This window comes from Macrobrachium rosenbergii, chromosome 40 (assembly GCF_040412425.1).
Source record: "Macrobrachium rosenbergii isolate ZJJX-2024 chromosome 40, ASM4041242v1, whole genome shotgun sequence".
In the NCBI taxonomy this organism is placed as follows: Eukaryota; Metazoa; Arthropoda; class Malacostraca; order Decapoda; family Palaemonidae; genus Macrobrachium; species Macrobrachium rosenbergii.
In genome coordinates, this window is record NC_089780.1 from 9070236 (window position 1) to 9084097 (window position 13862).

General features: G+C 36.0%; 1 protein-coding gene across 2 annotated transcripts in view; it reads right to left on the bottom strand.

Moving 5' to 3' along the window:
• Positions 1 to 5605: 5605 nt before the first annotated feature.
• Slip1 (SLo interacting protein 1) overlaps positions 5606 to 13862 on the bottom strand; it is a 99763-nt gene continuing 91506 nt past the window's right edge. For both annotated transcript variants that reach the window (XM_067083085.1, XM_067083086.1), the window contains 3 exons: positions 13342 to 13731; positions 12581 to 12718; positions 5606 to 7274 (listed from right to left, as the gene is read on the bottom strand). In XM_067083085.1, the coding sequence (XP_066939186.1) occupies positions 6900 to 7274; positions 12581 to 12718; positions 13342 to 13731 (903 nt within the window). In that variant the 3' untranslated portion in view covers positions 5606 to 6899. The remainder of the gene's footprint in view (positions 7275 to 12580; positions 12719 to 13341; positions 13732 to 13862) is intronic.

The following is a 13862-nucleotide window of genomic DNA, read 5'->3' on the forward strand; positions in this document are numbered from 1 at the left end:
TCAGTTATAATTACTTCTCCCAAAGTTTCCCTTGATGCATTTTCGGTTTTGAGCAGATTCAGAATCGTAGCGTTCATCCTTGTGTTTGTTCTCTCTAAATAAAGTCAGTTAGATTTCAGTGTCGTTAATGAAACATGACTGACCGTGAATGAATCCCACCAGATGCTTCAAGACAGGTATGGTATAGGTCTAATACAACATTACACTCTACCCACTTTCCTCCACAACTGATAAATTGAATCTTCCCTTCTTGAGTTGATGACAGATAATGCGCAATGTCCAAATGTACAATATAGTCATCTTGTCTTTCCACAGATTATTTTCATATGTTAGGTATAAACACCATTTCAGAACAGGTAGTAAGTACGTTTTATTTTCGTTAAGTTTACTTAATTGTTCAATAAAAATGAATCTTTTAAAAAGTGTGTTTTACTCTCGGCCATTTCTGTGTGATAGTCCAATATTTTGACTCCAACGATGATGTTTACGTGCACGCTAAAATATCTCATATTTCTTTATCCACCGGGGAAATAAAAACATAAAATCTGGGCCATGGTGGTACCCTCTGACCATACATAATATTAAAAATATGCGAATGAGGTAAAATCAGCAGTATCTATCTGTCTGGATTAAGCTAACCTTGTGCTGGCACGGGCTCTTGCTCTCCGGCAGCACGTAAAATTCAGCTGTAAATTCATTACCTTAAATGATAAATTATGAGTTCAGTAGCCTTAAAAATATATATATAACGTGGGGAGACCTATGGCCTCGTGCCGATAAGAGCTTGGCATCGACTGGAACGGTTACTCGTGAGTAGGCCTACGTCTCAAAACAAAAACTGTACGCAATTCAGAACTTGCTTTACGATTTAAAGAAAAAATATCTATAATCCTGTGATTTTTTAAACTAACATCGATATATAAAAATGTAATAAATTCTGTTTTGCACCTAAAACTCGAAAAGGAATTAAAGTAAAAAGCTCAAATTTGACACTGGTTGAGAATTGTCCTAAGGATGTAGTTACGATTGGATTTCGCGAAGACATTAAAAGAACCTGATTTTAATGAATAAAAACTAATTAGTTACCGACGTCGATAGATGTTCAGAAAGTGCTTGCCGATTTTCGTATATTTCCCACAAATCTACGAAAAACTTATTAAATGGTAATCTAAAACAGAAATGAATATACTTTATGCTCAAGTGAGAAGCACCATTCTCCTCAACATTCTAAATTTATATGGTGAAAAATGGATTGTACCATAAGTTACCAAGTAAAATGTTAGCTGATATATAGTTACCAAGTAAAATGTTAGCTAATATTGTTTAAAATATAATTTAAAGCAACAATTACGCGCATAAACTACAAGTAGCCTTGATTCCACTGTAGAGTGGTACTACGGTTGGCTAATCGAGGGATCCATACTCTGATTAATCATTCTTTGCTAGAATCTAGTGGATTACACTTGTTATTCGGCAAAGTATCCTTGAAAATTCATCCGATGGTTGACTACATATCTGGAATTCGAGTTCCAGGTAGCAGTTAATTTCCAGCTCGAATGAAAATGTTCATGTCATAAAAACATTTAAAAATGTATGGGTTCGTGTTGGAAGTTTCAAATTTTAAATAATTATTTTACCAGAGAGAGAGAGAGAGAGAGAGAGAGAGAGAGAGAGAGAGAGAGAGAGAGAGAGAGAGAGAGAGAGAGAGAGAATCGTAGTAGTAGAATAAAATATTATTACGCAAGATGAAAAGCATTTATATGGAACAAGCCGTAAGAGTTATTAAGTTGCAGAGGAAGCTTCCACAGAATAGTGAGAAGAGAAAAACAAATGAAATGTGATAATTTAAAACAATTAAATATAACTAGATAAAGCCTAGCTTATGAAAAACGGCACTGTGTAAATTTCCCTCTTAAGCTAATTTCATGCCCGTGATTCCCTTCCCTAGAGTCTTCTGTGTCAGTGTCGATTCAAATATTTTCCACAACATTTACAACGAAAAATAAAAATCAACTGGTAACTGAATAAAAAAAAATCATGGTGGAACTTCACGGCTTAAACAGTCTGCTGTGTATGCTATATGCTCTCCATTTAACAGATGATAAGAAAAACTACGAAATCAACTTAACAAGGAACAACAATATAGTAAAGTGTCCCTTCTTAACATTCTCTGTACCAACAGCCACAAAATGGTTAGGATGACTATGATAAAATCAAAATCTCCCCACGGATCTGGTTGTCGACATGTTCTTTAACTAAGCACACTGCTTTTCAGTAATAATATTATTGGGGCATAGAGAAAGAGAGGGGGAGAAAAACTTAATAGTTATTACTATTTACTATTACGAACACGTACGTAAGAGGAACAAGCTAATCTCATACCTTTCCCCATAACGATTAATGCTGACAACAGCATTTAACAAATAAGTACAAATCTTAAATAATAATTTTGTAGCAACCAGGCAACACACGATGTCTACTGGATTAGGCCTCATCTTTATAAGTAATTATTAAAGGTATTGGTGGGTAAAAGACGACGTTGCCTCAGGTAAAATCACTAGGTTTGGGTATACTGGGCTAGTTAATAACATTACGGAATGAAGTTAGACATTCCCATAAAAATGCCCTCATTATAAGCTGCTATTTACTTTGCTTTCGTCATGGAAACTTTTACTCAGTGTCAGCATATTACCCTTTCCATCATACGGCCTTTTTACTCTCTGAATATTCATAAAACTGTTTAATAAAAAATACTTGATCCACACATATTCCTGTCTTAACTCAGTTGGCCCGTCACCAGTCCTGTTTTTAAGCCTGACATTGTCAATAAAAATTCTACCATATAACTTCCCTGGTATTCTGAGTAACTTTATGCTGCTGTAGTTCAATACCCACCTTTATCACCTTTCTCTTTATACAGTGCGGTGACTACTGTACTCCTATCTCTCATTCCTCAAGACTTTTTTTTTCATCTAGACTTACCTAACGTTCCCTGATCATCAACACCAACTCGCTATCACCACCTCACACTTAGAGTACAGGTATTTGGTTTTTGTAAATCTACCGATTCTTGGTGCTTTTCCATTCTTCTGCCATTTTATAGGCTTTTTTGTTTTTTCATCATAATAATCATCATTAAGATTATACATCAGACTTTTCTATTTGGGGTTGGTCAGGAAAAGATCCTCTTCCTTGGCTCCTGTATTGTACATTTCTTGCCTAAATGCTCCTCAAACAATCTCATCATATGTTTAAATCATCTCCATTTAATTCTTGGTCTATTTTATAACCTTTGAAAACCATACCTCTCCACAACTTCCTCATTTCCAAGAGGTTCTTACCAGCACACTCCAGTTATGAATCTTAGTGCTAATTCTATATTCACAACACTTCACGATTTCCATTTTCACTGCTGGTACCCATGTCTACCTTGCATAGTGGTACAAGCCTTATAAATACATAAAACATTTTTGCTATGTTTATTTATGGGATAAACTTACTTACCATTAGTTGCACAATCTCATTCACACTATTGGTGCACTTTGACTTACTCACCAGTCAATACCTTCACAGTCCTTTAAGTCTCAAGGGGACCTTATGTCATTTTAGTCTACAATTTTGAGTATCTCTTGAGAAATCATTTGCTACATTAGCTAAGCCAACCCGTAGCCATCTGCAGTATTCACATGGCCCTTTCTCAAATGCATTTACCCCTTTAGATCCCTAACAGTCACAATAAAATTTGTTTGCTTATACTGCATTGATTTTCAATATTCTGTGTTCTATTCAATATTTCCTACAACTTGCCATGAATCTACTGTAAGACTAGGTGCACATAGCAGCTTTCAAGGGTCTGCTTTTCTGCACTTATTTGTAGCTTCCTCTGTTATTCTGATAAACAATAAACAACTCAGTGTAGATCCTTGATGGGTACAAACATTATCTTAAATTAATTTGGTGTACTTAACACCACCTTCAGCCTAGCTCTTGTACAGTACTGTACTAGGGTTTACTGCCATTACTGAATAAACAAAACTTTATGGTAAACTCTTCTTTTGTAAGGCCTATCTAACTGCTTCTAAGGATTCACAGATGTATGGTACTGTACAATCTCTTCTCTTTCACTTGGACTTTTGTTAATGTTGCTGGTTATAAACACTGCCTCTGATGTTTTTCCAGGTATGCAGCCAGTTGAAACTTTCCAACATTAACTTTGTTTTAGCCTTTCCTCCAGCACCATTTCCAAAAACTGCACAGAATGCTTAAGCAATCTTATTCTTTTATATTTCTCTTTGATATGGTGAATTTCCTCTTGATTTAAAACTCTTCCTACTCTTTGGGTGCTTCTCATCATTTCTTAGATTTTCATATATTCTTTACATCCTCCCGAGGACTCTCCAAACCTCTTCAGATATTGCTGTCTCTCTTGGTTCCTTTGGGATGTTAACATCCTCTAATTCACACTCATTCTCTTCATTCTGTAAATCTTTACACTTACTCCCTTCATTTGGTAGTTCACAAGCACTATGAAATTAGTATTACTGTTTCATTTTTGCTTAATCTAAAAGCTGTCTCTGATTTACATAAAAATTTGCTCCTCTTGAATCATTTAGCTCAGCCTCTCTTCTGTGCTTCACATTCAACCACTCTCCATTATATAGAACTCACTACATCAATGGAAGATTGCATTCACTCCAACCAACATCCTAAATTTGTATTTTTTATTTGAAAATCCATTTGCTCAGTGATCTTTCTCCCTGAATTCACTTCCATATGCACAACTTTTTTCTTTTCTTGAGGGACTTGTCTGTATACTGCCAAACTTTTGAATTCCCACCCAGTCTTTAATATTAATATTTCCTTTGAGATTTTAGCACTCATTCTTCAAACTGAATTACTGGTACTACAGTTTTTCACTTTTCCGTCAAGTCTGAACTAAAAAAAAAAAAAGGCAAGGCACTGCTCATTCCACTGGCTTCATCAAAGAGTCAATATTGACAAGACCAACAATAAAACCAAGAATATATGACAACATAAACAGAAAATACAAAATACAGTGACAGGATTCAGGTACACAGTATATGATGGAAATTACTTTGCTATCCCTTGTATATTTTCTACCTCGCACTACTATAGACTTATTGCTTTTAACATTACCTGCTAAAGTTGAAGAAAATCCTGATCCCTAGTGAAAAGTAATGTTCCTTATTTGCATATCTTATAAATCCATTATTTTCTTATTGTACATGGAACCTTTATCATCTTTCTGCAAATTCTTCACTTTTTTAAGACTATGGTCTTGAAACTGAAAGGAAAGAAAAATGCTTAACACTTGTTAGGGCATAATGAAAACATTCAAACAAAGAACAATATACATATACTTTAGATATTTTTGTATGATTGTATGAAGGACCTATGATCTGGAAATTGTGACACAACGTTCTTGAAATGACGGAAATGAACTGCTTACAGAATTTTCACACAATCATTTCATTATTCACCAATAGAGCACTAAAAAGCCCCTCACCACACATTTTCTTGAACGAGCATGAAACATCGAAAAAGGTTTGGCAGAAACATTACAATGAAAATAAAAATCATTCCATACATATTTTTTTTATTTTAAAGCATAACATATTTTGAATAGCCATATTCAATATAAAGCATTTATATCTCTATACACAAATTTACATCAATACGGGAACACAATTGTTAAAATTAGGAATGAAATAAAAAAAAAAGGAAAAAAGAGGAAGAAGAAGAAGACTAGGGGTATTTTTTGGGATTTGTACAAGTGGACATATCCGAGTTTGTTTCAATCTTGCATACATGTAGTCTGGATTTCTAAAGCCCACAAAATTATAGGAAATAAATCATATCACTCATAAAAATGTTCAATTTTGATTTTGGCTGGCAGCTGACTAAGAGTTATCATAGCAACGATGAGAGATTGTGACATTCACAAAAGTGTATAAAAGTAATGGACGAGTCTGATGAGCAGTCTATACAAGTATGCACAACATCTACAGAATAATATCCAATCGCTGTCGGTAAACGTGATCCACAGATATCAATGGTCGCCCTGCATCGCTCGAGACACCACGGGTGCAAAGCTGATTAATCACGGAAAGAGCGACTGTCCTGTGGTCATGGGACAGTGCAGAAATCAATCGAGTTATGTTGTTCATTTGGCATAAATGCACGAAGATATTTCTTGGCTATAAAAATATGCAATAAGATATATGTGATGTTTCACTTGCGCATGCAACTGAAAGCATTTTTATCACTTCCATTAATGTTTATGTGAAAATTACACATGCCAAAATTGTGCTAATTCACTACTTATGTGATTAACGGTAAATCATACTTATTGCAAATTTCTTTATATGTACATATCTATGTAATTATATATATGTACACGCATATACTACATATACATAAATATATACATATATAATACAATCACATTTACATCTTTGGTAAATAAGTTCAAAAAGAGAATTGATAACCACTCATTCTTGTATTTATAATTAACGAAAAGCAAACCGAACTCCGAAACTGCATCAAGACATGTGAAATTAATCTTAAAGATTTCATAATAAAAAAATATTGAATATTTTTTAACGATACACTGTAGTTCATCGATACAAACATAAACCTTGAGACTAATTGTGAAACACTTGCTACTGACATGATATGGAAGAATTACAAAAGCAGATAGCAGATACTCGCAACCACGTCGTACTAGCGTCAAACGGATTAAATCACATATGTCAACAGTGACTACGATCAGTGGTAATCACTGTGCGGCAGTGGGCTGACAATGGTGGGAGTCGCGTCTATGAGATAGTGTTTAGTCTTTTATCAGAGGTCTGCTAAGAGCAAGTCTATCAGTCATTTCAGACTGTGGTGACTGAAAGGAGGCCTTTCGCTATCTGCTGGTTTGCTTGATGGGGGAGAGGGGGGTTGGCAGGATGAGCAGGATTCCTCATCCCGTGATGGGCTTCATCGTCTCTCTTTCGAGAAGAGAGAGATGAATTTTTTCTGTGGCTACTTTCTGCTGTGGAAGTCTTCCTTCTCATAGAGTGATCCCTCCAGAGGGCTTGGTGGACACCGTTCTCCAGAGTGCAAGTCCTCAGTGCTGGAGGAGGTTCTTCCCCAGTGTGTGGAACTTGTTGCTGATGCTGGCGTCTGAGCAACTCGTGACGCCGCCTCCGCTCGCGCTCTTTTTCCAAGTGGCGTTTACGCTCTTCCCGACTCCAGTAACGACCCAACTGCAATAAAAAGTCCAGTTTCAGTAGTGCCACATATAAGTACCCATCAGATAATTGCTGCTGAGGATACTACAAAAAGATGTATACCAATGGAAAAGACACTTACTGTAAACAATTTGGTTTTTGTGCACTTACTGTAAGGTGAAATACCTCCTGCCGCAACGCCAGTAAATTTACCACAAGACAACTACCAATTTAATGACTCGGCAAAACCTTATACTTTAAGCACCACATCTGAAGTTAGAAGTGAAATGATTCTCATCGTCACGATATACTATTTGCTTGGCAAAAAAAAGCAATGTACATGGAAACAGCAGGACGAAGACCTGTAGGAAGGGCCTAGAAATAATGAAGAAAGGGAATAGACGCACACCTGATGATAATTCATATAGAATGCAGATAGGATAGAGAAGGGTGGAGGAACTCGATTTCATGTCTGACCCCTTAAAAACAAAAGCTCCAGTAAAAATTTTTAAAATGATGATGATGATGTTTGATAACAAAAGTTAATACAAAAAATCTGAGGCCATATTCATGAATTTCAGAGTTACAACTTTGAATTGCCTTATGTAGCACAAGTGGTGGTGTTTTTCGTCAATATAAACTGCATGAAATTAATGCTTGAACCCATTCAGTGTTACGTTGTCCTGATTACCAAATAAAATAAAATTTTTTCTTGCTACTAAAAGCAATATTATCATGTATGCATATCACATCATTAGGAATATACTTCACAAAGCTTCTAACATTAATATGAACACTACTACATGCTTCCAAACTACATGAATATAAAGAGGGAAATTCAATCAGCTCAGTAATCTCAAGTTGCAGTAATGTCACGTGGCCTGCTGTTAAACAGGTGTGGAGGAATGTTAGCATTAAATTGCACTGTACCACTGCTCAAGATAAATAAAACCTATGAGTTATGAGAAAATCAATCCCAGCACAATACTAAAATTCACAGAAACATGTGTTACTAGGATTTCTAAATCCTATTTAACAAATCATATGAAAGAAGTAAGCTCCTATATAACATATCACATCAAAGAAGTAAGCTCTGAATAAACAAATAGGCTTTAGATGCTAGTAAACATTAATAATATTAATGCTATTATCAAAATTCATCAGAAATCATAACGTGATCATCAAATCCTATTTTTAAACTAACAGACCCTCAAAAGAACACATTCTTACAGGAAAGATGAAAACTGCAGTAAGACAATGCTAAAGAATATGGAATGTGAGGTCTCAAGAGACCAATGGAATGGATGAAAAGTAGAAGGCAAAAAGTCTTTGAGTTGGGGACTGAAGGGATGCTGCAGAGGACTTTCAGTAATGTCCGCACTGTACCCTATTTGGTGATACTCACCAGTGTAGTGCTGGTAGACAAAGATGGATTTATTTTACTTTGCTGTTCTTCAAACCTTCACCAGCATCAAGAATCAGTTACCTCACATGCTCGAAATATACCTTTATATCTCATTAAGTATTGTATGCCAAGTGCCAGCTAAATGTACCTGAATCTCATTAGAGATGTTAGTAGGCTAATAGCTTAACATGCAGCTTTGTTTAATAAACATGCACACAAGCTCTATGGGCTACAAAACAATAATGCTTGTCAAAGTAGGTGACCAGGAGTATTAACTTGGCAGTTAGTTTAAACTGTATTTAATATTAATAAGAATATGTAGGTAGCAGACCCACTTTCAAACAAGTATCAAGTACAGTATAAAGTTTATTTTTATCTTTCTTATAGATGCTCTTGCTCTTTATTTTATTCTGCTAGTAACAGTCCTTTATTTGTCATTCTTTCAGAAATGAAGAGGCAAACATTTATTGGTGGGAATTCTTTCAATAGGAAAGAATATACTAGTAATACATCTGAGCTGTAAAGTAACTTCAATGTTCATGAAGAAGTCTTGAGCTGATATTGAAGTAAGGTGTGGGCATCCAGTAGCTTTTACTCCTGGAGGTGTTCCTCTGGTAAGCTGTTTCTTTCATTTCTACGCCTCGTTTCACTCAGGCTCTACTGGGCATGATAACACCAAAAGACGAGACTAGGCTGATCAGTCTACATGTCTTCTGGTGTGATCATGTTCACCAGAGCCTGAGTGAAACATGTCCTAGGAATGAATGAAACAACTTACCGAAGGATCATCCCTAAAAGTAAAGAACCTTCAGATGATCTACAACTTATTTCAATACTGTTTCAAGGCTTTCTCATACACACAGGGTTACTTTGCAACTTGAATGCATTATATTCTTTTTATTTAAAAAAATTCCCACCAATGAATGTTTACCTACACATTCATGAAATGCAGTTTCAAAGAAAGATTAAAAAAAAATTTTCAAATTGAATGCAGCTGATGCAGTAATAACAAAAATATGAAAGGAGTCCCTCTTTTATGGCAGTGTTACTGGGAACAACAGCTGTTTCAACAACATTCAGCTTATACAGTCTTCTCTGTTTTTCTAATCATATTCTTTTCACCAACAAGCAGATAACACAGTATATTTCCAAAGAACATGGAAATGTAAACTGCTTTCATTTTTATTCATTAACTCTTATGTTTTCATGAACACACTGGCAGTCATCTACAGAGGGAAGGGATGGAAAACAAAGGTATACAGGCATATATAGCTGGCAAGCTGGTTTAAGGTCAAATTTGTCGCTGGTCAATTGTAATGCCAGATGTTTCTGCAGTAAAGGCCACGTCCCAAGATCATGGGACCTCCTTGATTGTGTTGATTGGGGAGGGTGGGAGTTTCCGCTGTTGTAACCCCACTGGTGTGGCTGAACGAAAGATTTACTCTGGTGCAGTGGTGGTTAATCATTCATTTTCTCTCTCTCACTGCATTTGTACCAACTGGTTCTCACTGCATTTGTTCCACAGGGCATAGATAGATGCCATCACTCATACAATCAGGATGACGACTTTTAAGCTCTCAAAGCACCTCTTGTCGCCTACATGAAAGTGCTACATTCAGTCACTACAACTATGAACAAGGGAGAATCAAAGCCATATAAATTATAGACATAGCATCAGATTGTTGGTGCCTGAACCTTCTTGAAGCCTTGCATATCCTAGAAAAAAAACCCTGTATAACTACTGTAAATGAAACCAAATTTCTCCCAACTACCATACAGAAAAATGTAAAAAATAAGTCAGTTTCAATCACCACTGCAGCTGAGAGAGAGAGAGAGAGAGAGAGAGAGAGAGAGAGAGAGAGAGAGAGAGAGAGAGAGAGAGAGAGAGAGAGAGAGAGAGAGAGAGAGAGAGAAAATGTATTGCCATACCAGCAAATGCATGAGGAAACAAAAGACTGGCTGATGTCAAACACCAACAGAAAGAGAGAGACAGAAAAACCAACCAGTGCCAATGCCATCATGAAAGAGGGAGACATAAGATAAATAACCACCAATACACCAGAGTGAACCATTGCAACAGCCATACCAGTGAGGAAAACACTAGCAGAGCCCCAACCTCCCTGATCTACACAATCAAGGAAGTCCCAACTTTTTCAGATGCAAACTTTACAGCAAAAACATACGATTTGCAATCACCCAATGGGAGTTCAAACCATCTGAAGCACTGAATTTTTATTCTGAAAAGCGAAGTACCTTATTCTGAAAAAAATTTTAAGGTTCAGGTCTGAGACCCACTTCAGACTGCTTAAAAATGTTTTAGTACCCTTCCACAAACTATAATAAAGGACAAGATTGTAAATTAAGGACTGATACGATAGCCTTTAATGTGTCCATTTACGAAACATTTACTGCATGATCAGGCATATGAATTTCAGGATGTGATGACCTAACTCAGAAAATGGATGCCACATTACTGGTGCTTGTATGGCTAAAGATCTTGTTGGCTTCTTCACAAAGGGTGTCAAGTCAAACCAATCCATGTGCAAACACCAACTTTTAAAGAATCCCTACTACAGTTTGTAACTTGGCTATGCAAACTACTGATATACAATAGTTCTAATATTTTCACCCTGTGCCTTTACGCAGTCTGTTCAAACCCAAGACAACACAAAAGTGATACATAAATTCTGAGATGCACATGGATGCAATTAGCTTAGGACAGCAGTCACCCCATGCACTATACGTATACAGTAGAAAGATTATTCACAGGAAATGACAAGAAAAACTTTATTGTGGTTTCAATGACGATCAAGGATGAGATGAATGATGATGAAATCAGCTGAATGGAGATTAATAAACAAGGTTCGTGGACTCAAAAGGAACCCTTGGATCCTGTAAATGACATGAAACTGGTTATAATGATGAAAGTACACAATGGTAAGTGATGAAACATAACATTTTTAATATGTCAGAGGAGTACTCTTCTGCGGTAAGGTATTTCTATGATTAACAATTTTACAATTTTTATGAAAGCTGTCCATATACACAATGAACATGAATGAAAGATGATACACAAATAAATAAGAAACCTGGCAGTTGCATTTAGTTTTGATGAAGTTGGCAAACTCATAGCACACAAAGGTGACCTCAACTCTATGCAACTATTGTGATGACTTACAAACGAGACAGTTCATTCCCTATACAAATTTACTGGTTCCTCTGTCTATAGTTAAAAAGCAAAAAAGATCCTACTAGCATTTCAGAGCTCTACATGTACAAACTCTGTCCAGTACCAATTGTCAAGTCTTGTCACTGTAGGGAACAATGGGTGGACTCAGTATTTTCATTTATCAATTGGATCTTTTTCCATTTCCCTAAGCATTAATATGTTTTATCATTATCTAACCATTCTTTTGTTTTGTTTAAGTATACAATCTAAGAGTGAGGTCCAAAACCATATTTTATTAATTATTCAGAAATTAGATTCAAATGTCATCCTCAACTGTTTTTATTAACTATTCCATTAAAAAATAGTATGAAAACACATGAAAATGTAGGTTGACACTTGGATAAAAGCTATTAAACAACTACAACATCATAAGTTATGTAATGTATCACACTTCCATAAAGAGGGGATGGTAACAAAAGAGGCATGTCACTTCAAAGCAAAACACTGAGCTTGTAAAAATGGTACTGCTTTTCTACTAGAACTACCTGAAATTAATCATTCCACGCTGGTTTGAAACCAACAAAGAATAACAGATGTGAAATATTAGAGCTATTAAATTCTCATGAGGTTAGCAAAAGAATGATTTACCACCTGCATTATGCCATTTGATAGTTGAAATATCTCCTGCACAACACACAATTAAAAAAATCCAAAACTAAACACATGACCATTCATATTCCTACTAGAGTATCATAGATATTCACTGACCTTCATTTCTGACATGGCATCATCATCTGTGGTGAGGCCAGCTCTTTCTTCGTTGATTCTCAAAGCCCTTTCCTTTAGCATTTTGCTTCGAACAGGGCGACGAGTTATATAACGAGTACCATCGGCCCTTATTTTCACCTGTAGAAAAATTCATAAATAAATTCTCACAGAAATGTTAACTATTGCAATTCTCTACTAACCACAGTCTTTCCACGATGGTGGAGTTGGTTGTCTAAATGTTATGACAGTATAAACCCCCAACACTCAGCCATTCAAATTTAGGAATTTCATTTTATCTTTCATTTTTGCAAAGCTAATCATATGTTACAGATACTAAAATTAAAGTTATTTTTAACTGCCAATGATACAATTATACATTATACTTGAACAAGTATTTAACTAGCATTGCAAAATATAACTGTACTGGATGATACAAAAAGCAGAAAAATAATTAGACTCTGATAATACATAAACAATAGAATGAAATACCCTTCCAGTTGTATTCAAGGGAAAACTTCATATTATCAACATCCACTAAGTCCATAGTGATAATTGCAAGTGCATATACCGCACCATCAATGTACCAAATCAAGGTTTCAACCGTAATTAAAGGTGACCATTTGAATCATTAGATCAAGATGAACCGGTCCTTTCTGTAAATACATATTACATACACACTACAAAAAACTGCAAGTAGGGAGCAATTCCCTGCTTTGTAGCCCTGACTTCTCATATCCACAGAAGAGATTCAGGCATCTCACCTTCCATTCCATCTTCACAGGCTGATCTGAAGAGGGCTTGGGTGGCACTTTCGGTGGAAGACCCGAGGTTGGTCCTGTCGGTGTGGTGGGCGCAGTGTTGCTTCCTTTGTGCAATGCTTGTCTAAACAACTGCTGTTGTAACCATATTGTCTGCTGCAAGTTGGCAGCATTCGTGTACATCGTTTGAGCAGGTAAAAAGGTGACGTAGTTACGGTGACTTTCGCAGTCTGGTTGGCTGGCCTTATGATTACTTGAACTATTGTGATGACTTGCTTCTGGGCTGTGACCACTTGCTCTAAAAGCGTGAGCTGCATGGATTGGAGGTAGTCGCATACACCTGCGACAACTATCACATGATATGGCGGAGTACGTGTCAGATTCTAGACTTACCTGAAAATGTAAATGAAAAAATGGAGCCGAAATTAGTCATTATATCGTATGAAAATAATACAGTTTCTTACAAATACTTGAGAATATTTGGGGACTAGATGAGCAGCTTTTACAAAAATTTTCTAAATCAT